This window comes from Eubalaena glacialis, chromosome 11, assembly GCF_028564815.1.
Source record: "Eubalaena glacialis isolate mEubGla1 chromosome 11, mEubGla1.1.hap2.+ XY, whole genome shotgun sequence".
In the NCBI taxonomy this organism is placed as follows: domain Eukaryota; kingdom Metazoa; phylum Chordata; class Mammalia; order Artiodactyla; family Balaenidae; genus Eubalaena; species Eubalaena glacialis.
The window spans coordinates 98,412,826-98,439,367 of record NC_083726.1 but is presented as its reverse complement, the minus strand read 5'-3'; the positions used below and the strand labels follow the sequence as shown (position 1 = coordinate 98,439,367).

Here is a 26,542-nt window from a genome sequence, read left to right as displayed (position 1 = left end):
AGATACATGCAGGCAGATTTACTACGATGACTTAAAAAAGGAACTAATTTACTTTTATATTTTTAGCTGTTCTTGGATAAGGAAACAAAAGTTAGCATGTGTATAGTCCCATTCTGTTCTTTAAAAATAAAAAAGAAATGTATTTTTCTTGTAGTAACCTAAACATAATTTTTAGAGACTATACAATACTAAACACAGAAATGAAACTAAGATCTTTAAATGAAGCATATTGAAAGCCATAAAATAAAACGTAATTTTGTAGAGATAAATGAAATATCAGAAAATAGAGCAGAATAACTTGAAAATTAATGCAATGGACAGAAAAAAAAAAAGGAAAATGAAAGAATACCACCAAAATGAGACTTAAACTGATTCAAACAGAATAATTTACTAATGTAACCATATGGTTTAGCAACATGATGGTATAGGTCCAACATGAATGGAGTTGGTGTGAAGGGAAAGAAAGTAAAGCATCTAAAACAGAAACTCTGGTAATGAGAATCTAATAATTATTGGAAATATGCAGGTCTATGTGTCCTTAGACATATAATTTTTTAATACATAAAATTCTTTTAGCAGAATATTCATAATTATCCATCAAGTAATCCTCAATCATGTCCTCATAATAATTCTAACCATTAAACTCTGCCAATAAGAAAAATAAGAAGTACATCCTGTGTAAAACACCCAATACTTCTATATGGTATGAAATAATTAATTTTTTTCAAAGATGATTTAAAATAAAGGGATTAAAAAGCTGACATAATATGATCCTACCAGAAGCAGCCAGGAACAGCTCTTCACTGAAAGAAACACTTTTCCTCAGAACTGGGCTGACAAGGCTAGAAGGATGAGGGGGAAGGCTAGATTCCGAGAGGAGAAGACAGGACTTTTTAAGATGAAGGGAACCACAAGAGAGAGAGGGGGAGCTGGGACACAGGTAAATCCTAGCCCCCTGTGGGTAAGGTGCTGTGGAGGAAAGTAGCAGAGAAAAGTTGCAGGTTCAGAAGATGACCAGAAAATGCAGGATAAGGAAAGCAATGATGAAGCAAAACATAACAGTAGAAATGAACTGTAAAATGCATACACAAATCAAGTAAGCATATGAAGTCATCAGCAAGATCATCTATTCAACATAGTATAAATAAAAGGCAGAGTCTAAAACCCAACAAAACCTTTACAAACTCTGCCCTCATTAAAATCTTTTAAATCACTAACATAGGATTTTATGCCATTCTAATTACTTTTAGCTGACTTCCCTGCCATTTTTTGCTTAAGACTGTGTAAAGCTAAAATGTACCACATTTTTTAAAGCCAGAAATTTGTTGTCTCAAATATAAAAACTTATTTAAAGTGGTCAAAGTATAGTTCTTCAAATGTTATTAACTAAAACATACCACTTATGAGTATTTGAATTGAATACCCATTCAAAAAAAAATCAACACTTGCTACCACATTAAGCAGACAGTCGCCATTATTAAGTTTAAATAAATAAAATATTAACTTCTTTCTGTCCATCTCTGAGATGTACATTAATGATTTTCTTTTTCCTCTAAAATTTTAAATACGCAAATCCTATCACAGTACTGTTTATATTTACAAAGATTTGAGTACCTAAGAGCCAAAGAAATACCCTCTGGATCACAAAAAACATACATGGCAAAAAGCCTGACCAAAAAAAAGTAAAAACTGACTTGAGTCAGTTGTCACATCAATATCCTAACACCAGCATTCTAAAATTCCACTCCTACTAGTTCAATACTTGAAAAAAAAAATGAAAATAAAACCTTGTAAAATGTCAAAAATTAGACTCTACAAAAATATTTAAATCAATATGAAATTTTTAAAAAACCCATCTGAAGACCCATCTGAAGGTGGGTGATAGCTTTAACTACAAACAGAAAAACAACTTTCTCAGTCTAAGTTTTATTAACTTTATTCCATTCTCTTTTTGGCTCTCCAATTTACCTATAATAAATCAATCATAAACAACTAATCTATCATGAAATACATGCTGAACTACAGCTCTAGAAATTTTAGAACATTCATAATTTTGCCACTTTAAATCTCCATGAGAAATAGGAATGCTCCTCAGGAGTATTCAAAGATTTTTTTGGGACCCACGATAAGGCCAAACAACTAAAAATTGTTAATATCCTATAAATATGCGACTGAGGTACTGAATAGTTATAGGAAAACAAAATGATTAATTTAGCAACAGCTTATAAATATAGAAATACATGAGAATAATACCTCTTTTGTAAGTTAATTTTTAAAAACTAAAAATTTGGAGCTAGAAAATAAAATGCAAAAAAGTTTTCATTGATAGTACAATTGATTGCCTACTAGAAAGCTAAGGGAAGAGAAGTCTCGTTCAGTTAATTTATTACTTGACAATCTTCTTTAGACTTGGATTTTCTGGTGAATGAAAAAAAAGAAACAGAAAGACCAAGGAAATACTTTCAAAATGTGTCTGTAGTATGGCAAAAAAAAGGAAGATAAGAAATACTGAAAAGTGACCTGGAATACACAAATAAACAACCAGTGGACAAAGCCTCAAAAATATTTTTAAGAAAACTTACTCTTCAAATGCTATCCTAGGTCTTTATTGTTTTCATTGTTATGAATTTCAAGGCCAGAATCTCAGTCTTTATTTAAAAACAAAACAAAACAAAAAAACCCACTTCACTACAATTTCAATGGTTCAGTTTTTATGACAGAAATATGGTGAAGATGCCATATTCCAAAGCATCCATTACTATCAAATATCACATTATTTTAAGTTGTTATTTATAATTATACATGTAAAAATAAAGCAATTATTTTCAAAGAATTAGGTGTTAATAATTATCTTCTTTACATTTTGTGACTACATTTATAAAAATAGATATTATGTCTATAGGATTTTTTAAAATGCCCTTTCTTTACTTTGGAAGTAGTGCTGGTTCTTTTCATTGTTTTCATAAAATCTGGGGTCATTTTCTAAATCTCTTGTCTAACACAAAAATAAAGTTATTAAAGATGATAAATTAAAAATAATGCAAATAAACTAGGCAAAATGTTTTCATCAATCTGGCAAGGAAACTCCCAGACAAAAATGCTATTTGCAAAAATTGCAAACTATTAACTTTTAAATGTTTTATTTATTTTTTATTTTTCTTAAGAATAATAATTCAATGATTTAAATAAGCTAATTCTATTTTAAGGCGTAAGAAACTAATTTGATTTTTTAATCAGTTTTTGTCATAAAACATATTCACAAAAACTCAGAGATTAACAAAATACAAATAGGAGAGGGAAAAATTATAAATTTCATACACTGGCAAATATGCAAGAATAAGTAAAGCAAAAATGCTATTTTCTAACCTAGACAGTAAGACTAGCAAAACCAAATATTTTAAATAATAAGCTAATAAACAGATATATGTACTCCAAAGTAACCATATCAGCTATAAGATTTTTTTCATAATAAAATCTTAGAATTAAATTCCAAAATAGAAACAATGAATTCAAAAATGCTTATACTGCATGAGGAATTGGATTGCAAGCTACTAGTGTTACTTTCTATCCAAATGCTTTACGATGTTATTCCTCTTAATTTGAGCATGAAATGGAAAATGACTACATGCAAAAATAAATCCTGGCCTTCTTAGCTACACTATGATTAAATCAACAAAATGTCACTCTCTGAACAGGGTAACTTCTGAACTACACAAAATTTTCACATTTTAACTGTAGTAACTGAAAATGATCAGTATTCACATTATCTTTTAACTTAAATGCCAAAAACAGGAAGAAAGGCTTGGATGGAAAGCTAATAAGGAACATAAACAAATTTGGGAAAAAAAGAAAAAGAGAAAAAGTGAGTGGAAGTGCCTTACCAGTTTTGGGTGTCAAACTCAAATCTGTGTCAGAAGAAGAGGACTGTCGACTGTAGGACTTGGAAGGTGAAAAGGAATAAGTTTGGTTTTTCAGAGGGGTTGAGGGTCCTGATGAGTGAGTGTTGGGATTGGGATCTTCATTGAAGGGAATCCTGCCAGAAGAAGGTGGAGAAATATTAAGTAATCATGTGCCAAAGGACCTGACGGAGGCAGCATGATCTAAACACCAGGAAAGTATTGGGGCAGGGCCAGCAGTCATTTCTTAAGTGTGGAGCTGGGTATGAGGCCAAAGACATCCAATTGCTGTTTAACCATTCATCATTCTCCAGATAAGTAATTATCTGCATTGAAACAGTTAATAAGCCAAGTAAAAAAGCAAAAAAGCATGAAATGGCAGACTAAGGGGGTAAAAAAACATTAAAAGAAATAAACAAAAAGAATAAATACATGAATAAAAATATTTTCAAACAAACAATGCTTTTTTAAATTACAAAAGAAAAAATGATGACTGAAAATGGTGTGTGTAAATATTCACAATTTTTATATTTGCACACACAGATATCTTGAAAAGAAAAACATGTTTCCTTATCCTATAGCATCAAGAGTGCCACAGCTAAAAACACAGCAGAGTGGAAAATCAATATAGGCTACACAGAAACATTGCATTTTATGCAGAAGAGTCGCTTACCTGTTTTCCAACAGCTCTCTTCCACAGAATGAAACAGACCCTACTGTAACAAGTTTTGTATATAAAGAAAATAAGCAAATCAGAAGCTTTGGCAGCTATTTCACTTAGAGTCCAATCATCAATTTTATTTCTAACCAACTGCAGAAATAATGGCAAAAATACATACTGGAGGATTCTCCTAAAAACTCACAGCATACATATACAAGATAGGGTTCTTAGAGGATCTATGGAAGAGACTTTGGAAGCTGGAAGAACACTTTCACTTCCATGTAGTTAGAGCCTCTGCGGCGGCTAAATACAGGATTTCTTCAGTGCCGCTGGACTACGAGTGAGAAAAGGAGGAAGCAAAGACTTGTGGTACCTGCCTACGCTACCTGCCTGCCTGCCCTCTGCAGCCACTCTGCCCGTGGCCTGCTTCCCCAGCTCTGGAGTCTGAGCAGTCTCGTACCAGTATAGATGAGAGTGGGAACAGACACAGAGAAGTTCTGAGTAAGTCGTGAGCCAGTAGCAGTGTGAATTGGGCTGTTGTGAGTCGAGCGGCATCCATGGCTTGGAGGATGAACCAGCGGAGACCTGAGGGAATTTGTGGTCAAAGTGGAAGAAAAGAAAACAATACATACAAGAGATAGCAAAGTTATGTTAAAATAATTTCAAAGGAGCTTTTAGTTAGGGTAGAGGAATTATTTTTTAATCCCTAGCATGCACAAAACAAGTTGAGATAAAAAAGAGCTAAATATTAATTTGTTAAGAAATAGTTACAAAGAATCAGATTAATAAATTAGGAATGTGAATAAGAAAAATAGCAAGCAGAACTGCCAGTGGAATTAAATAAGAAAAAGATTAAAATTTGGATTTTCAGTTACTTTAAAATGTTTGCTATTATTTTGATCACCACAGAGCTCACTAAACAATATTTCAGGAAGAAAACACACATAAAAATGAAAAGCCAAATATGATGTTCTTATACTACTTTGAGAGTGAGATATGAATAACTGCTGATATAATTAATTATATTTTTCTACAAAGGAAGTTTAACTAACAGAACTGTTTCTGTCTAGCATATCAAGACAGAGTTACATAAGAATATGAAAAATGACAGCATAAAGAGAAATGAGTGAATTGAATGAATATGACTAGATCCAATTATTCCATATTTCAGCACCCCAAGTATATAGCTTAAAACCACGTTACACTGGGGACAAAACAAAGCAAAGGGACACCACTTTATAAAAAAAAACATTAATTAAGCAATATAATGACTTTTGTGTAGCTTTCAAACAGAATAGATTATTAAACTTAAACAGAATTTAGTTAAACTACATTCTAAATTGAAACTGTGTTAAGATATCAACTAATATCCTGCAATAGATCACATCTATGCACGCGTAAAGGATACTTAGACCAGATACAGATATATATTCATCTATGGCACTTAAAATTTTCACAAAGAAATTTAGCTGAAAGAGCATAGTTATAGTGGATGGGGAAAAAAAGGTATATTATATAATTAAGAATCCTGGACTTCATATTAGCAACTATTTCATTGTGCAATGCCTTCCCTTACGCACAATGAGGGGAAATGAATTAAGTGACTACTCTCTGAAAAACTACCATACTCCCATATTTTAGAATTCAAATTAAAAGTAATCGAGAGCCCAACTTTTCCTGGCCTTTTTTCCTTTTCCGCTGCCCAGTGAACATTCCCAATAATCACAATTTATCAAGATCCAAACATGAGTTTTCGTTAACTGGCAATAATGGTCTTTTAAAGACCATCTACTTTCTGAAAATATCACTGCTTTTACTATAGGACAAATGTTTCTGCTTTTGTTGCTAATTTAAATTTTTAAAGTGTTTAACTGGTAAAAATCAAATATCTCATCGGTGACCAATTTCTACACAAGCAACTGGGTGAGGTTTTATTTTTGTTTTTTCTTTCTCTGTTGAAGTAAGTGGCTAATGGAGTTTAAAAGTCTAAGAATCAGTGCAGTACAGAGGAGAAACTATGACTAATGTCTCCTAGAAAGTACTTTTTTTTTAAAGTAGAGAATCAATAAACCATATTTAAATGCACTTTCTACCATCAAGATAGTTCAGCTAGGAAACACCAAAGAGCTTTATACTCCGTAATACACTAAATACCTAAAAGGAAAACACAAACTGATGGAGCAGAACACACCATCAATAAAAGTAAAATAAAATGAACATCATTAAATGTTCAAATTACGACATCAAATTAAAATCCAAGCACAATGGAGACAGCATCACCATAATGTATTCTTTGAGTCCTAATTCATATCAATCTCCTTGCATGAAAGGTTGCCTTACAAGAATACCCTAGTGGTATTTCTAACGTTAAATCTATTCAGGCAAGAACATAATCCAAACTACCTTTATCAAATCCCTGTCTAGATTCAACAATGTTAAAATTAAATACCAAAATAATTATAATCAGGTGACTCATAAAACAATTTTAAACTAGCGCCCGAATTGATTCATTAACAAAAATACAAAGAAGCTGGTTGAAATAAAGCAGCCTGAGGTTTTTGTTTTTGTTTTTTTAAATAACATGACTTATGCAGTAAGATGCCATTAGAAAATCTTAATGAAGCCACTTAAATTCTTCATGGTGTGAATAGCTGACAATTTAAGGCAAATGGCTACAACAAAATTAGAAAAAGAAAACTTAGACAAGCTCAGATTTACATTAATGGAGCTCTTCCTGAATGAAGGCGAAATGTATTCCCCTACCATCCATATATCACTTTAAGGCACCAACAGGTACTGCAGCTTTCTTTCCACTAAGTAATTCAGTGAAAAGAGGAAAACTTCAGACATCACAGTTGCAAAGGCCAGGCCCCTTCAGGTAGTACAGATAAAGCTGGAGGGTGGCAGAAGGAAGAGGGACCCAGGTCTTTACTTAAATTTGCTACGAAAAGAGAAAAAAAATCTAAATCCCTCAAAAAGTTATACCTGCAATCTGACTTCACCTGTAGCAGAAAGCAGTTCATATCTTTTTTAAGACAGATTTTAAATGGAAGATAAAGCAAATTCACTCAATAAATCATTTAAAACAAATATTTCACTTATCAATGTATTTCCAAATAAAATTAGGCAATGTATGTAATACTGTGCTCCCTCTTGTGACTAAAATTTAACCCAAATAACTAAAGGCCAGCAGAAAGGAATAATTAAACAAAAAGAAAAAGTTGAGATAAAGAATCTCACTTTTACATAGACTGTTTGAAAAAACAAATTGTGATTGCTTTCTAGGCAACCTCTCTTGACTACTGCTGAAATGGGAAACATTTTGGGTTTTCTGACTACAGAACTCTGACCTCCTGATGACAAGACAGAGGTCAGCACACTATACAGTACAGGCCAAATCCATCCTGCCATCTGTTTCAAAAATAAATAAGTTTTATTGGAACAAAGACACACTCATTTATTTGCATACTATTAACGGCTGCTTTCATGCAACATCTGCAGAGTTAAGTCCTTGCTATTTCCATTCTGGTCATTTACCAAAAAAGTTTGTTGACCCTTGATCTAGAAGAATCTCTAGAGCAATGGTTCTCAATGGAAGTACTATTGGCATTTAGTATGGAACAAGTCTCTGTTGTACAGAGTTGTCCCTAGCTGTGCGGGACAGTCAGCATTTCTGGTCCCCAATAGAATCATCCCCCTCACCCCAAGCATTATGACAGAAAGTTTTCATTTCAAGCATTCTTTGTCGATAGCACCACCAACACCATGTTGAGAATCTCTGCCTTAGGCACAAATGATGACACATTAGCCAAATGGAGCCAACAGAAGTGTTCTGTTGGATCACAAATACTTTTTAAAAAAATGTAAGAGTTTAAATTCCTTTAGATCAAGATCGGCAAACTCCTTTTTTCTGTTTTTGGTTAACAAACATAAAAACTATATGGCCAGTGCTTGAAATATTAACTATCTGGCCTTTTACAGAAAAAGTTTGCCAACATCTGCTTTATGCAGTCCCCAGTATTCTCCATTATACCCAACTGTTTTATTTATATAAACTGCTTGGCCTCTGTAGACACTGGAGTTTGAGACCCCTGCACAGGTCAATATTTCCTGCTTTCTATTCTGTGTTGCTAATAATAGGCACAATTGGATTATCAGATATAGGGTATTAAGCATTCCCCAGACAACAAGTAAAATTCTTCAGAATGCATAAACATTCATTTTGTGCTTTAGATATACAGTGTCTAAAGATGTGGAACAAATTTAATTTTACATTACTTAATTTGAATTTCATGACAGTATAAATAAAATATTAGGAATATCTAAATAGTTTTAAGCTTCAAATTTTGATAGTCATCTCTGATAAGAAAACTGCTGCAGGAAAAAATGTATGTTGAACAATTCTACTAAAATGTTTCAAATCAAATGAAAATATGTAGGCGAAAGATAAAAAGCTCCATAAGAACAATTCATCGATTCATACTTACTCCTTCATTTCTTTGGATGGGGAATTACATGCAGGAAGGAAGGCTGCTGGGCTACTTAATTTATCCAGTGTACACGCTGTTCCTATGGCTCGTACCACTAACCCAGATTCGCCTTCCAGATCAAAACACTGTAAGTACCCAACAACTGCATTTCCTCTCATTTCAAGTACTTTCAAGCCAATCTTCCTCTGCAGTTCACCTACGAAAAAAGGAAGAAAACACAGTCGGCCTCTTATCTGCATGTTGCATAATACAAAGCTGGACATGGTGGTAAGAGGAAAGAATCCAGAAAATCATAGATTATTTAATATATTAAGTGTAACATTATGTTAAATATAAATACAACATTTTTATGTATTTATAAATATTAAATATAATTAACATGTTAATATAAGTATAAATATTTCTATTTTCTATTTAAATACATAAATTTATTATAAATATAACATTTGTACTTATTAAATATAAATATAACATATTTATTATCTGATATATCTGTGTGAGAGTGTGTGGGTGTGTATGTATGTATGCGCGAGTGTATATATACACTCGCGCATACGTACATAATAAATACAAACTTTAGATGGAAATAAGTTCTTCAAAGGAAAATAATGGGGTAAGAGTGGCAGGGGAGTAGGGGTAAAAGGAGGTACAAGTTGTCAGAGAAGGACTATGAAAAGGCAACATTTAATCAAAACACCTTAGAGAGATTACCTAAGCTCTGACTACAAATACACACTCCAAGGAGGAAAACTAGAACTCAGTGTCCTACCTCCTTGTTCAGGGCACGTTCCACTATGCCACTTCATAAGCACAATTTCCTTTTACTACTTAGTTAAGAAGTAACTATAAGCTTCTGATTCAGATTTCGTCTTGTTATAAGATGGCAATGCACATGTGTTCAGGAGGATGGGACCAGGGATAGGGAATCAGTCAGTTAACAATTCATAGTCTTCATTGTAAAGTTTTAGTAGCATGTCAAAAGGAAGTGAAGAATTTTGGAGGATTAAGTCAATCAGCCATGAAGTTATTATTATTATTTTTAAAATACCTGACATTAAAGAAATGAGTCTCTGTCTGGCCTCATTTGATGCCCTTGGTGTGCGAATTCGATCAATCCATTGATATTCTGGGTCTTCGTTGACCACAAGTTCTTCTACAAATCCGTGAATTATTACAGCTCTATAGCACTTTGGAATAGATGTCGCTGTTAAAAAAATTATCTATTATGCTTCTATTTATCACAAGGCTAAATTTAACTTTTTTAAAATGTACAACTAAGTTCTCACCTTTTGGATACATAGTACAAGAACATCTTTTACTGTGATAACCTCAATGCAATCATAATAATACTTTCAATCAAACAGTCTTCTAAGTTCCATTTTATTCTTAGAAATAATCATTTTCCTTCATGAGGCCTCTCGCCTTTCTCAAGCAAGCATAGTAGATATAAACTGTATTTTTATAATTTAGAAAACAGCTACAGACCATCTTAAATAGCGTTCAATACAAAGTGTAAAAAAGTCAAAATTAAAGTGAGCTAGCTGATATTATATAAAAAATCAGAAAGCAGATAATGAATACCAAAACACTCTAATTATTGGAAGCCCTTTGAAAAAGTTCTGCACACCACATACTGCAGCCTTAAAAACCAAACCATTACCTTTCTGACATAATCTGAGAAGTCATACAGGCCTGTAGTTTCTAATAATCCATGGTTATAAGGCCAATTGGTTCAGTAGTCACTATACTACTTAACAGACTCATTCAATACATAGAACAACAAACGTCACTGGATTTATTAAAAAGGGGAGAATGTGAGAACATCTATACCAAACTATATTCATGCCTTGAAACTAACTCAACTACTTAGGAGTTTTCAACCCTATTAGTCCAGGCTGGCTATGAATTGCCCAGATCTGTTTAATTGTGACCCATATTTCATGGCATCCGCAGGGCTCCATACCTGTAGATGCTTATGTCGCTGTGGATAGTACCACAGCGCCGCCTCTAGTGCTCCACTCCTATCTTTCAGCATCCTATACCAGCATAAAATGCCACTGGCTTTTTCTTTTTTTGACAGTTATTCAAAGCTTAATTATAGTCAGATCTTTTACGCATTTGACAAAAGTAATTTGTTCTAACTTTTGAAAGAAATGTAATAGGCAATAAAATATTAACCTTTATAAAGTAAGACAAATACATGAAAATTATTTTAACCTTTTGTTGACCTACTGGTACAAGAGTAAAACCTACATTAGATGAGTAGCTTGCAATCTTCTCTATAAATTACTGTCCAGTAATTATGTTTTTTAAATAATTCTGCTTTTTAAAGCCATTTGAGACTTCTGCAAGATATACACGTCCATCCACCACAAATGGCTCCACGTCTGTATTGCCTGGTTTTGAAGAGCCCATTTGAATTAAGTCTGAATACGCCACACGTGTAGCCTCATCAAATTTGTTTCCCAAATGTAGACATTAATGGGATTTGTTTTCATTGGCTGAGAAAGTGTGACAAGTCCTCTCCCTCTATGTTGTCGCTAACCTCTGACAACCGGCTGACATCAAAGTAGCATAGGCTACTGTTCGGATACAGTGTATCACCTGTTTCATATCACAATGTTTTATATTATGCAGACACATACCTAGTTTAACAATGCAGTGATTTTCTTTCAACATGTGGCCTAAATGAATTGTGGACTCTTTCTGTATAGGTCCGTTTGGGTTTATTCCCTTAATTGTTGGGTTTTGAATTAGGACTGTAGCAAATGCACAGTTCACCTACAAATGCACACTTTGCATTCCCATATCTAATTTCTCTAAGGATGAATGATTTGTTGCATTGCAGGAAAAAAAATTCCACCTTTATTTTCAATCTTGTTTCTAGTCATTCTTAAGTATTTCAGAGCTGTAATCTTACGTAGTGCTTTAACAATCAATTCTCCACCTCAGACCCAGTATCACTAAACATAAGGTTTATGTAAATACTGTCTCATTAATATATGGATTCTTCTTTAAAAATTCTGAAAAAGATCCCCAAATCTTCACCTGTTCCTCTTTCTACTGGAGTTAAGTGACTGTAACCAGCAATGATTAACGTGATTCCTTCTCATCACACCCTTGCGGGCAGAGGCTGGCACAGAGACTAGAGAAGGGGGCATGTGGGAAACAGCCAGAGGCAGCCTCCCTGTGGGCCACAGTGTCACTGTCATGATGACCGCATGCACACACATGCCCCACTGGATTTTTCTAAAAAAACTTTCTATGAACTTGTGAAAAATTAGATATCATTTACTTTAAAATCAGATGAACAGTTCCTAGAGCTACAGTAATTATTTCTGAAAAATTCGCAATTTTCTCTTTGGCATTAAGACCAAGGTATAATAGGTTTTCCATTAGACTTCTGAAACATTAACTTGATTTCTCATATTTAACAATTATTAAATTTCCTGTCAAATGAGTAATAAAATATATTTACTTACTGCAAAAGAATTTGACTCCACATGACGACTGCCTAAATCGATTTAAGTCATTGAAGAGGTCTACTTTGACAACTACATTGATTTCCCCACGGATACCTATAATTTCAAAAGGAAAAACAAGTTTCTACCTTAAGAAAATAAAGTATAATTAAATAATCAGGCAAATAATTAATGATTTAAAAATAACATATCATAACAGCAATGCTAACTTTGTTTCCTAATTATTTTCATTCTATAGATGCTCTAATTTATTTAAGTAAATCCTGTTTTCCAATTTATTTTACCATTTTAAACATCAATAAATAATAGAGTATATGAATAATGTCATAATACACATAAATCTCATCAAACATCTTATCTTCTTATACTAAACTACTATCAATGGAATTGCCAGGTCAAAAATGTAAAATAGAGAGAAAAATGCAAGACTGTAGGCAGAAGCATCTGCCAGTTCCTTATGCCCATAATGGTCCATCTGCCATTTTAAAGAGATGACATATTTTTAGGCTAGTGGTTCTCAGACTTTTTGATTGCAGGACCCCTCTAAAATCTCAAAAATTATTGAAGATCTCAAAGAGTCTTTCTCTATGTGGGTCAAAACCTTCAATATTTACCATATTATAAATTTAATTTGAGAATTTAGACAAATATTTACTTATTACTTAATTTAAAGTAGTAGTAAATCGATTTATGTCAAAATAAACATTTGTTATAAAAATAATTATTTTGAAAAACAAAAATATTTTAGTGATAAGAGTGGCATTACATTACATTTTTGCCAATCTCTATAGTGTGTAGCTTAATGAAATAGTTAGATTTTAATTTCTGCTCTACATTCAATGTGTGGTAACATCATACATCATAAAACCTCTGAAAACTCCATTGTACAACTTGTAAGAAAGTGAGACTAAAAATGGCAAATGACATATAAGTATTATCCTGAAAACAGTTCTCATCTCACTTCACAGAGCCTGTGAAAGTATCTCATGGACCCACAGATGTCCCCAGACCATACTTTGAGAACTTTGCTTTAGGCAACAAAAAGCCTTTGAAGAATTTTCTTTCCTTTCAAGAATTTCTAAGCAGAAAAGTTTCAAGATTATTCATTTTAAAATGTGTTTTAGAAACAGAGTAGCAATATTAGATGATTTTCAAATGATGCATTTGCTTACTATATTGTACAAATTTAGCAGGCATTATTTCAAATTATGGTCAGAAAAGTTACAATCCTACCAACAATACATACTACCACATGTCTATTAAAAGAGAAGACATCTCTTGAAGATACGTATTTTAAAAATACCAGGCACAGCACAAAAGTCTTTAAGGATAAATTAAAAGACTGTGACTTATTTTCTTAAAATGAACTGCTTACCGTGAATGGTATCATAAATTGGAAACCATCCTGAGATGACTGTTGCAGCCTCACTGTAGAGTAAAGGATCAATGTCAATGTACACTTTACCAATGGCATCATTTGCACTATATGTATCATGGTCAAGAACTGTGATCTGGAGAGGTTCATCTTGTAAATCTTCATCATCCACCTAAAAAAGTATATCTTAAAAATTAAATCTTATAATTTAAAAATCTTCACTACCATAAATGTATACATATACCAAATGTAAAAGATTACTTATTTCCAGGAAAAGAAACCTTATAGATTTATCTCTAAGCAAAGGTAGAGAGATTAGTCATTAGGGAAATGCAAATCAAAACCGATTAGGTAACACCTCACATCTACATTCTTTGTATTAAACTGGTCATCAAGTCTGGTGAAGTCAACCTCCGAAACCTAAATACCTTCTTCAGGTGGTTTAAATATGAGACAGTTCAAAGTAAAAGAATGCAGATGGTCCTTAGCCATAGGAAGTCAAACTCACCTCATTCATAATAAAAATGCACATTAAAATTATACTGTGAATACCACTTCAGACCTACTAGGATGGGTTACATTTTTTAAAAAAATAAAATAAAATAACAAGTATTGACAAGGATATGGAAAAACCAAAACTCTCATACATGCTGGTAGGAATGTAAGATGGTGCAACCACTGTGGAAAAGTTTGGCAGTTCCTTAAAAAGCTAAACACAGAAATTACCATGTGACTCAGCCATTCCACTTCTAGGTATAGACCCAAAAGAACTGAAAACAGGGAGTCAAACAGATACTGGTACACCAGTGTTCACTGCAGCATTATTCACCACAGCCAAAAGGCAGAAACAAACCCAAGTGTGCATCAACAGATAGATAAACAAAATATGGTATATTCATACAATGGAATATTATTCGGCCATAAAAAGGAATGAAATTCTGATACATGCTACACAACATGGATGAACCTTGAAAACATTATGCTAAGTGAAAAGACGCCATACACAAGAGGACAAATACTTACGATTCTACTTATATGAAATGCTTATATAGGCAAATTCAGAGTCAGAAAGTAGATTAGAGGCTACGAGGGGCTGGAGAGAGGAGGGCATGGGGAGTCGTTGCTGAATGAGTATTTTCTCTTTGGAGTGATGAAAAAATTTTGGAAATAGTGGTGATGGTTGCACAACATTGTATGCATGTGAATGCAATTAATGCTACTGTATTGTACACTTAAAAATGGCTAAAATGGCAATATTTATGATATGTATTTTTATCACAATTCAAAAAAATGTTTAATCTGTACATTATTCTTAAGTGATTTTTGGTATATGCTAAAATCCAGAGAAAATTACTATATAATAATATAATACCTTTTTAATCTGGGTTCTCCTATTCATATACGATATTTTCTGAACTGTAACATAATTTTTTGAAAACTCAATATTCTTAGGAAATATTTTTATGGTGTAGGAAAACTACTATACCTGAAATAAAACGTAGTCCAATCATTCCTGGGAAAAAAGGGTCACCTCAAAATACACATGCAAAAATGCTGACATTTAAAAACTTACCTCAAATTTAAACCATTCTGAGTTCCACTGAGGGTTGAGGGACTTGAGATACACATCTGTTTTAAAGGTGGTGTTACCAAATTTTACCTAAAAACAAGTAAGAACAGTTCAAATAAAAATATAAAAAATGTGAATAAAATTAAAATTTAACGTCAGCTAAACAATAGGAGGATTAACCATGCAGGGGAAAAAAGACAACTGTCCCCTGAGACAAAAGGAAAGAAAGTATGGATGGGTCCAGGCAAGTTTATAAACTACACCTGGAACAAGGGATCACCCACTGTTCTGCTTGACTAGCTCTACAGGGAAATTAAAATCAGACCATTATGTCAGTGTGGAGAAAGTAATCACATGGCCTTCACTAAACAGGAGCTCAGACAAAAGGTGAAAGTCTTAAGGGTGGAGGACCAGCAAAATATAATCAGAAGGTAGAAAGGACAGCTGACTCTTACCATCTCATCAAGGGAATCCAAAACTACAGCCCATTATTATAAGAACTTAGTAACATATCCTCATATTTTCTCACTTCCTCAGTATTTGTTACTTTTTAAATCCTTACCTGTGCATACACAGTGATCAGCAATAAACTATGGTGGTTTTATGTTTCTATCTTCAGGGACAATAAAAGGGGTTGGAATGGGGAGACTACCGTTTCATAGCCAGTCTTGGCAGACACTAAATCAAAATGCAAACGTAAATAAGAAGAAAAGGAAGAAGGCAGAAAGGAGGCTAAATCCCTGGGACTTGCTTCTAAGAAAGAATGGAGATTGTGAAACCTCAGGCTGGACTTGAGAAGCGGTCAGGAAGCTTAAGAGCAAAACAGTTAAGAAACTACTTCCTAGATTGTCTCACCTTTCCTAAATTTGATCTCTCTAAGCTCTTCCCTAATTCTATCAGTTATCACCATGAAGTATCTTTTCTAACCTCAAAATTCACTAAAGGTTTATCCCGATACCCAGTAAAGAGTTTTGCATGTTGTAGACACTTAGGAAATGCTGGTTCAATCAGATAATCTATGAAATCTCCTTTCCTTCTTGACCTACAACCCTACTATTGGTATTATATTTGTAGATATTAATGTTTAATCAGTCCAGAAAATGTTCTAAAAGCAAAATACCCAAACCTATAGTTATTATCTTCTGTACATTTTTCTAGTTATTTTATCATGCAATTTGAATTATCAAGGAATGATACCAACCATTTGGTACCTAGGCAGTTTGGTCAGAGGGTTGAAAAGGTTTAAGAAATTACATAAAAATAATGAGTTCCTGCATGGTAAGGAATACGATAAAGTCAAAGATAAATAAGAAACTGAGAAAAAGGATTTGCCAAATATGTCACAAACAGCTAATTTCTTCAATTTCTAACAAGTTCCTACAAAGCAATAAGAAAAAGATCAACAAACCAACCAAACAAAGGAAATTCAAAGAAATGGAAATATAGATGTCTTTTAAGTATATCAAAAGCTGAAAACCTCATCCATACTAAGAGAAATCAAACTAAACCAACATTTTTACTACTCAGGTTGGCAAAGATCAAAAAGTTTGAAAACACAGTGTGAATGAGGCACTCTCATACTCTGTTGCTGTGAATGAAAATTAGAACAATCTTCACAAAGTGCAGTCTGACAACACTTATCAAAATTTTAAATGCCTACACCCTTTATATTCATACATAGGTGCGCAATGACATATATAAGCAGCATTATAGTAGCAAAAGATTGGAAATAACCTAGAAGTCCATCAATCAGGAACTGGCTAAATTAAGTATGGGAAAGCCACACAATGCAGTGCTATACAGAAGATCGAAGCAGTTCTCCGTGCACTAGTATGGAACAATGTCCAAGATACATCCCTCTACTGCAGAGCAGTGTGTACGGCATTCTTTGTGGAGGGAAAAAAATGACAAAATGTTATAAGGCAGGCATATGATATATGCCTATATATGCACAGATTATTTCTGGAAGGATACACAACAAATGTTAACAGTGGCCACTAAACGACAAGACAGATCGGTTAAAGGAAAGGCGATGAGAGGCTGACTCATTCTGTACCTTTTGAATTTTGAGCCATGCACATATATTACCTATTTTTTAAATGGATTATTTAAAATTCAAGAACATCAAAAATTAAAATAAAATTCAAATGGCAAAAACTGTTTTGATTCAGTTATAAAATTCTGGATTCACTGCTGGGAATTTATCCTGAAGTACTTTCACATATGGCCCCTTCCCAAAAGATATACAAAAACCTAGTGACAACAAGAAAATGACTAAATAAATCACATGCTCCCTACTAAAGAATGCAGTTGATTACATGTACTGTCAGGGGACGAGGTCAATGGCATAATAACTGAAAAAACCAAGTAGTAGAATATAAAAAGTATGATTATATTTGTTTTCAAAAATATGTAAAAGTTTTTTGTTTTTTTTAAAGCAGGGGAGAAGGAGTAGATGAATACATGCCAAAAGAAGTGATAGCAATTATCTCTGAAGAAGGGACTGATAAGGGTGTAGACAACACAGTATAGTGTTGTAAGTAAGAAGTAAGGGGCTTTCAAGTTTTACTTGAGTATTTGAATCTTTTCTAACAGGAGCTATTCATGTACGGTCATCCCTCAGTACCCACGGGTATTGGTTCCAGGACTCCTCCCACCCACCCACCCCCACCCCACAGATACCCAAATCTATGGATGCTCAAGTCCCTCATATAAAATGGCACAGTACCTGCATATAACCTATGCACAACCCCCCATACACTTTAAATCATCTCTTTAGTACCTAACACAATGTAAATGCTATGTAAATAGTTGTAAATTCCATGTGAATACTACGTAAATAGCGGCCACACACAACAAATTCCAGTTTTGCTTTTTGGAACTTTCTGGAATTTTTTCCCAAATATTTCCTACCTGCAGTTGGTTGAATCCGAGGAAGTAGAACCCAGGGATACGAAGGGCCAACTGTATTACTTGCATAATTTTTTTTTTTTTTTTACTTTTAAATCACAAATGTTAAAGAAATGAAACAAGGAAAAAGAAACCTGGGAAGAAATCTGCTCATTTACCTATCTAGTTTTCATTACATTTGAATATTCAAAATATCAAAGAAATACTTATCGTTTAATTTACCTAAAAACTGCTTTATTTGAAGTAAAATGTCGTTAGGATTCATAAAAGCATTCAAAACCATTCAAAAGCCAAATGTACTTAAGGATTTTGGCTCAATTGCCAAAAACAGCATATCATTTCTTAAGCTATGATTTCAGAGCCCTCTTCAGTTTTGTCCCATTATAATGTAGTGCTATACTGTGATTTTTTTTTTTTTTTTTTTTTTTTGGTCAACTGTCCGTTCTAGATATAGTAAAAATCTGATAGTCCCCACACTATACTAAACAAACAAGCAAAAGACAAGATTTTAGAAGAAGAAAAAGGCTAGAGTGTATGTTCTGCCAACATTGTGGTGATTCCCCTTCTACTAAAGAAGAATCAGAGTTCATTTGGCCTTATTTAATTCGAAGGAGATTTTATTATTCAGCAATTAAATGAATGCCTTACAATTTAGTTAAAGAACATCAGGGATTTTAACAAGATTCCCTAGTAAGGTAAACGCAGTCTCTTTCCCCACTCATTAGCTAAATTACCTTGAGAAAGTTATTTAACCTGTTATTTAAAGCTGCTTCCTCCTCTGAAAAGGGGAGTTGCTGTAAGCATTAAACAGGATAATGTATGTAGAGACTTAGCAAAATGTCTGGTAGAAAATGCTCATTAAATATTAATTTCTTTTCCTCTCCCTGTTCCCTCAAAGGCTCCTGGATAAACAAAATGATAATGTAGTTTAGCGGAACAGTTTGTAACATGCACATTAATATTGGGATATATTTTGATTAATACTCCCCTTGTACAGAATCCCATCCTGTTCATCCTGGAGATTCCCACAATAATCATCCTTAAGTACTACTTGGTCTTCACTGACTTCCTAAACTCCTCACATCATATATAGTAGAAATTCCCTCAACCCCAACGCAATCAGGACCAATATCTGATTAGTCAATCAAATAATCTGGTTAGATCAGATAATCATTAAAAATGATACAAACAGTAAACATTTTCAAATAAAACATATAAATAAATATTCATTCCTCTATCTTTTATCGTAAGACTGAAGCCTCTTCTTTGAGTAAGGGTCCACTGTTGACAGTTCTGTGTCATCTTTTTTGCATAAACCACACTCATAACATATCATCTGTGTTTGCCAGTCTGGGTTTCTTTAAAATGTGGTAAAACTTAAAATCACTGGTAAAATAACTATGGATAGAGAATCCTAGATTCTTTACAATCTTCATCTAATTCAAGAACAATTTTTAGCAACTGTATCCATAATGCTTTACACAGCATTATCAACTTCATTATCCCACTTATTTCACTGATTTGTATAAGATTTAAATAAATAACAATAACAAATAGTGTTGGCATAAATAGGTTAGGGAATAAACGCAACTGCCTCTTGGTAAAGCATATCAGCCAACTGATGGGAGAAGCAGGCACACTGGAGTATAATCTAACGGTATGGGGTATTCAAGAATGTGTTTATGGCAGAAATGCAGAGCACTGGGCACTGTAATGAGGCAGTTAGTAGAAACTGGTTAAGAGAGCATCTGCTGTACAGACTTCTCCCCATCGTTTTCAGACCACTTAGTAATCCACATCCTCTCTACCCAGCCAAATTTTATTTCCCACTTCTATTCAACAAGAACCCTCCCTTCAATTACATGTGCTATATTCCATCCTTTTGCTTTTATCGTTTATCCTCTTCATCCAAAAAATGCCCCCTTTTCCTCTCTGCCTATGGAAATGGCACCATCTTTCAAGCCCAGCACAAAGATTTCTCATCACCAGCTCGGGCTTCATTATGTCCCTTTCCTATGAGCTTATATGGTACTTAGAGTCCATATCACAAGATTTATCCCTTTATTATATTGTAATCCTTCATTATCCCTTTTTTCCTGCATTAATCTTTCCCTTTCTGCTGGGTTATTCCTATTAGCACACAAGTATGTTCTAATACCTTCCAACTTATTTTAAGTACTAAAAGCTGCATACTCCCCCCAAATACCACATTATTTCTCCTCTCCCTTCACAGCCATATTTCCTGAAACAATTGCCTATTCATGCCTCTCCTATTTCCTTACTCCCGTGTACTTTAACCCTCTAAATCTCTACAGTATGGGCTTCCGTCCTTGTCACTCCTCAAGCCAGGACCCTTAACATCCTTATGTTGTCCAATCCAATGATTTCTCTGTCCCCTTACTTGACCTCTCAGTGCCATCTGACAGTTGAGGATTTCCTCTTTCTAGAAACTTCCTCCCTTGCCTTCTGAGACATTACTTTCCAGATTTTTCTCCCACCCATTGGCTAACAATCTCAGTTTCCTTCCCCTAGTCCTCCACCTCTAATAAATTCTTAATGTCATGTTCATTCAAGGATCCATCCCTCTTCTCGCTCCCTCTTCTCTCCCCTAAGTCAATGGTTTGCAAAAGGGACAGAACCAACTTCTAGAGAAACTTTGCAAATTTAGGAACGAATAATTTCTAAATTTCAAAAGTTTCGTTTTGGGGACGAATAATAATAGTATTTAGTAAGGAAGGCCAGAGATGCTGTCCTGCAATTCAAGAGACAGTCCCCAACAATGAAGACTTGTCTCATGTCATGACTTTCAAATATCCACACCAGATAGCCACATGGGCGAAAAACCTACCTAGACCCTAACTCAGGTTTATAGACAGAATATTATGATGGGTTTTAATACACTTTAACTGTCAAGAAATGCAACCACTGTGAAAATTAATGGACAACTCTCTTTCCCATGAGTTGACTATAGTGTATTTTGGGAAATCAGATAACCAATGGCAGTGAAGGCCCATCCGAGATGCCAAAACTACACAACTGTCTCACTCTGTGAGAGGAGCAGTCATGTTCACGTGATTTTACATGGAGGTGAGGTACTTCCTATCCTGAATTCTGCTTTATTTTCTCCACATGGGGAGCTTCTCACCATCTAGCATACTTTATCTCTTACTTAACTATTTTTTTGATTAACTCCTTCCTTCCACTAGAACCTAAGTTCCGTGACTACAGAAACTTTCATTTTGCTCACTGCTCTATCCCCAGCATGCTGTACAACAGCCAGTATAGTATCTGATATATACAAAGGCTCAGTAAATATCATGGGCGCAACCTGATTACTTCATGTCTTCTGTGGTCATTAACAAGCACTTCCATATTGAAACACGTTAAAAAATACTTTTATTTCTCTATCATATTACAGTTAGAGCATTATATTGATTTTTTTTAAACTGTGGGCATAGGTAGGTTATATTAGCTATAGATATCATGCCAAGATAGTAGAGGGAAGATTTCAAAATACCTGCTATATAAAGGCAGGACCGGGTCTCACAGAGTTGAGAAGCACTGGCCTGTGTGAGCTTATTTTTAACTCATACCTCTCTTCAAAACACCATACTCACAAATCCAACTTTCTCCTTGACAACTCCAATTAAAGGAACCAAAGACATCTCAAATTTAACATGCCCAAATGGAAGTTGATTCTCAACCCACTCAATCTCTCTCAACCCTATGGAGACTGAGAAAATTGCCCCAGTGACTCCAGAAAGCTAGGAATCACCTTTCAGTCTCCCTTTCCCTGATCCCTACTCCAGTCTACCAACAAATCCTCTACTGTCTATCTTCAAAGCATATCTGGAATCCATCCACTTCTACTAGCAAAACCATCACCTTGACCCTCACTGCCTCTTTTTTGAACTATAATGGAATCTCCTAACTAGTTGCCTGCTTCAGCTCTTTCCCCTCTGCAGTCCATTCTCCAAACAGCAACAAGAGTGCTCATCTCAACAAGTGCTTCTTCCCTCTGAACTGAGAATAAAATCCAACCTTCAGTCATGGCCTCTAGCATCCTGCACAACTGGCTCCCTGATTAACTCTCCAACGTTACCTTACAGCACTCTCCCCTTCACTTACTACATGCCAGCACACACATCTTCCTTCACTTCCTAAAACAAAGCAAACCCTCAGGATCTTCCCTCTGCTGAGACTCTCCTATCCTCTAGCCTCTTTTGCCCGGCCCCTCCCCTACACAGACAGACAGACAGACACACACACACACACACACACACACACACACAAACACAGCTCCTCCTGTGTGAAAAGCAGCTAGCTCCTTTTCGTCCACAGGTCTCTGCCTAACTGGCACTTCCTCGGAGGCCTCCCCTGATAATTCAACCTAAAGTTCCTGAGATTCTCTTTCTATCGTTTTCTTTCATGGCACTCATCACAACTTGTAATTATAAATGTACTCTTGGGACTTCCCTGGTGGCGCAGTGGTTAAGAATCCGCCTGCCAATGCAGGGGAAACGGGTTCGATCCCTGGTCCAGGAAGATCCCAGGTGCTGCGGAGCAACTAAGCCCGTGCACCACAACTGCTGAGCCCTGCACTCTATAGAGCCCACGAGCCACAACTACTGATAGTGAAGCCCGCGCTCCCTAGAGCCCATGCTCCGCAACAAGAGAAGCCACTGCAATGAGAAGCCCGTGCACCACGATGAAGAGTAGCCCCCGCTCGCCACAACTAGCGAAAGCCCGCGCACAGCAACGAAGATCCAACAGGGCCAATAAATAAAAAATAAAAATATAAATAAATAAATGTACTCTTTCTTTACTTTTTAATGTCTGGCTCTCCCACCAAAATATAAACTCCATAAAAACAGGAACCAAGTCTATTTTGTTCACCATCACATATGCATCAGCTAGATCGGTGACTAGCATGGGGCTTGGCAAAGAGCAGACACTCAGTAACTATTTGTTGAAAGAAGGAATTAATGAGTCACCCTTGAATCCAACCCCTCCCTCACCAGCAAAAGCCATTTGTTACCAAGGCCTGAGAATTTTACCTAAGAAATGTCCCTCAAATCTTTCCCCTTTAATCCATTCCCACTGCCATTCTAAACGTGCACATATTGTCTGGGTAATTTTACCACCTTCTTAACTGATCTCCTTGCCTCATCTCTCATCTATCCAGTCCATCGATAACATCACCATTCAAGTCATTCTACAAAGAAACAACCTAATCCAAACATGATCTTACTTCATTTCTGCTTGAAGAACTTCCCCCGTTTACCCTCTATTTACAAAAAACACAGAAAAGGGCGCTGGCGCCAACCTACCTTCCCAGCCTTATCCCTCACAACCTCCACTACGCACACATCGGCTTTGACTCCAGACACATCCCAAACTAAGATGGTTTCCTAACACACCGTGTATCCCACCCTGTGCCTCTGATGTTCCCTCTGCTTGGTAAAATCCTGGGTACCCTACAAGGCCCAGTTCAAATGTCACTTTTTTTAGGAAGCCTCCTTAAACCTTCAGAGACAGAATTAAGCTTCCACAGTCTACAGAAACACTCATCATCTTGTCTGGAGAGGCAGTATTTGCACGGTGGATTAACAGACCACTAGGCTTTGGAGATTTACAAGGTTAAGGGACCTTGGGCAAATTATTTACTGTTCCTAGGCTTTTTTTTTAAGTTATAAAATATTTTTAATTGTGAAAACAGTCAATAGAGGTTGACAACGCAAATGTTATCTCAAAACATTTTCCCGTGGTTCCTGAATTTGCTAGGTTCCTATCTACCAGCAAGTTCCCATAGCAGTTCTCAGGTTTCATGGTTCCTTTCAGATATGTTTTGATTGATTACATGTATATACTGCTTGGAAACAAAAGTCCATGTGATATTAAAACAAACAAACAAACAGGGGCTTCCCTGGTGGCGCAGTGGTTGAGAATCTGCCTGCCAATGCAGGGGATACGGGTTCGAGCCCTGGTCTGGGAAGATCCCACATGCCACGGAGCAACTAGGCCCGTGAGCCACAACTACTGAGCCTGCGCGTCTGGAGCCTGTACTCCGCAACAAGAGAGGCCGCGACAGTGAAAAGGCCCGCGCACCGCGATGAAGACTGGCCCCCACTTGCCGCAACTGGAGAAAGCCCTCGCACAGAAGCGAGGACCCAACACAGCCAAAAATAAATAAATTAATTAATTAATTAATTTTAAATAAAACAAAAAAAGTCTTCTGTGTACCCACTGCACCTCTTGGGTACCTTGATGACAAAATTAAAAAAAAACAAACAAAAAACTTGCGTCTTTCAGGTACTTCAATTACAATATGGGAAAATAATACAATAGCAGGACTGTTATAAGGACTAAGAATTGAAAAAAACTTAGCACAGACCTGGCAATAATGAGACTCACTACATATTAGCTATTATTTATTAACCTAAACTGTGTGGGTCAGTCTCTGAGATACTGGAAAGCAAAGACTAGGCTTTGGCAATCTGTGTATCCCCATGACCTATCATCTGGCCCAAGAACACACCCAGTAACTGTTTCTCACATAAAAATGAAGTTGAGCCTGAGAACTGTAATGGCAATGTCTGATTAGGTCAGAGAATCTTTAGGGAACATCAACAGTATTTTATATTGATATGAAATCAGGCTGTATATTATCATGTATCTATCAACTCTAAGCATTAACAGCCCAAACGATTATCGTTCTAATGCTCTGGCTCACCGTGACAATTTTTATTACAATCTTACTTGGCTTCTTTCTCTGGATTATTACTTTCCGGGGCCTGTGCTAACTAGCATGAGTTTTAAACTAATCATTAGATTTAAAAAGCAATTTTGCAATTTAAATCCATGGCACTTAATTGGCTTCCTACCACAAGGCACTAAATCACCCTGAAACAGCTCCTCGACCTACCAGTCTATACGAGAGAAGGAAAGTGTTGCACTTGGGTCTTAGAACTCACACTGATGATTCAGAAAATACTATGTTAAAGAGGAGATCGCCTTGCAGCTCCCCCAGTGCCCATAACGGGCGGTATCTACATTCTTAAACATCATCTCCATCACCGTAGCATTAAAAGCTAGCTACCCTCCCCCCACCAAAGAAGGGTGTGTGTGTGTGTGTGTGTGTGTGTGTGTCTGTATGTGTTTCAGTGGCCGCGTGGTCACACCTTGGGATGCCCTGACTGGCAGGTGGCCTGTTAGGAGTCCTGACATCAGGGTCACCCTGCAGGCAGAGCAGTAAAAGCCTCCCCGCGCGGCAGAGCGCGCCGCGGACGCCTGCGAGCAGTGCCCCCGTCACATGGGCTGCAGTGTCGGCAGGCAGCCCTCCAGGGAGGGCTGGACAAGCACGGCACCCAGCAGGGCGGTCGACAGGGGAATGGGCTGAGAGGCAGCGGGCGAGGTGGCTAAGATCCTTCACAGGGCTCGACGCTCCCTGTGTTTGGAGGGGCAGGACCTTGCACCAACCTCCACGAAGGCATCAGTCAGGTCACTAGCTCGGTCCATCACCGGCAAATGGCGCCCGGCCACGATTTTCACCTTCAGCTTCCCAGGCATCGTCTCGGCTTCGGCCTCTCCTTGGGTTCCTGCAGAAATAAACAAGCGAGTCTGCGCCGAGCGCCCAGCGGGGCGGGGGAGGGACGGGGGCGCGCGGGGTAACTGACAGCGGAGGGCGCGCGGGGGCGCGCCGCGCCGTCGGCCGCTACTTACTCTCGGAAGAAAAAGGGAGCCGTCCTGCGCGGGAACTGAGGCCTCATTCCGGAGAGGCAGCCGGAGGAGCGGCCCCGGTGGAGGCTTCTGACCCGGCTCCACAGCGCTGGCAAGAGGAGAAGCCAGTCAACATCCCATTGAGCCGCAGCCGCCCCTACGAGTGTTTCTCCTCCCCCCAAAATGGCGGCTCCCAGGGAGGGGAGGAGGCATCGATCGCTCGGCGCTCGGCCCACTTCTCAGGGGAGGCACTAAATTCGCCGAGAGCAGATGAAGGAGGCGGGACGGACTTCGAGGAAGCTGGTAGGCAGGGAAACGGGTCGAGCCCCGCATCATCCACCGAGTCTGGAGCTGTAGGTTGGCGCCCTGCTGCTTCCCGGGAAGAAAACCGGCCCACCCTCTAGAAACGAAGCGCAGCTGCGGCTCGGTAACTTCTGCA

General features: G+C 36.5%; 1 protein-coding gene and 1 pseudogene across 6 annotated transcripts in view; both read right to left on the bottom strand.

Moving 5' to 3' along the window:
- The window catches only part of C2CD5 (C2 calcium dependent domain containing 5), an 81,115-nt gene extending 54,840 nt beyond the window's left edge, over positions 1 to 26,275 (bottom strand). For all 6 annotated transcript variants that reach the window (XM_061204486.1, XM_061204489.1, XM_061204490.1 and 3 more), the window contains exons 1-8: positions 26,107 to 26,275; positions 25,864 to 25,982; positions 15,478 to 15,564; positions 13,905 to 14,076; positions 12,530 to 12,625; positions 10,096 to 10,251; positions 9,045 to 9,243; positions 3,882 to 4,033 (exon numbers count right to left, since the gene is read on the bottom strand). In XM_061204486.1, coding sequence (XP_061060469.1) covers positions 3,882 to 4,033; positions 9,045 to 9,243; positions 10,096 to 10,251; positions 12,530 to 12,625; positions 13,905 to 14,076; positions 15,478 to 15,564; positions 25,864 to 25,953 — 952 coding nt within the window. In that variant the 5' untranslated portion in view covers positions 25,954 to 25,982; positions 26,107 to 26,275. The remainder of the gene's footprint in view (positions 1 to 3,881; positions 4,034 to 9,044; positions 9,244 to 10,095; positions 10,252 to 12,529; positions 12,626 to 13,904; positions 14,077 to 15,477; positions 15,565 to 25,863; positions 25,983 to 26,106) is intronic.
- LOC133101308 (leucine-rich repeat-containing protein 34-like) lies at positions 11,334 to 12,443 on the bottom strand (annotated as a pseudogene).
- Positions 26,276 to 26,542: the final 267 nt, after the last annotated feature.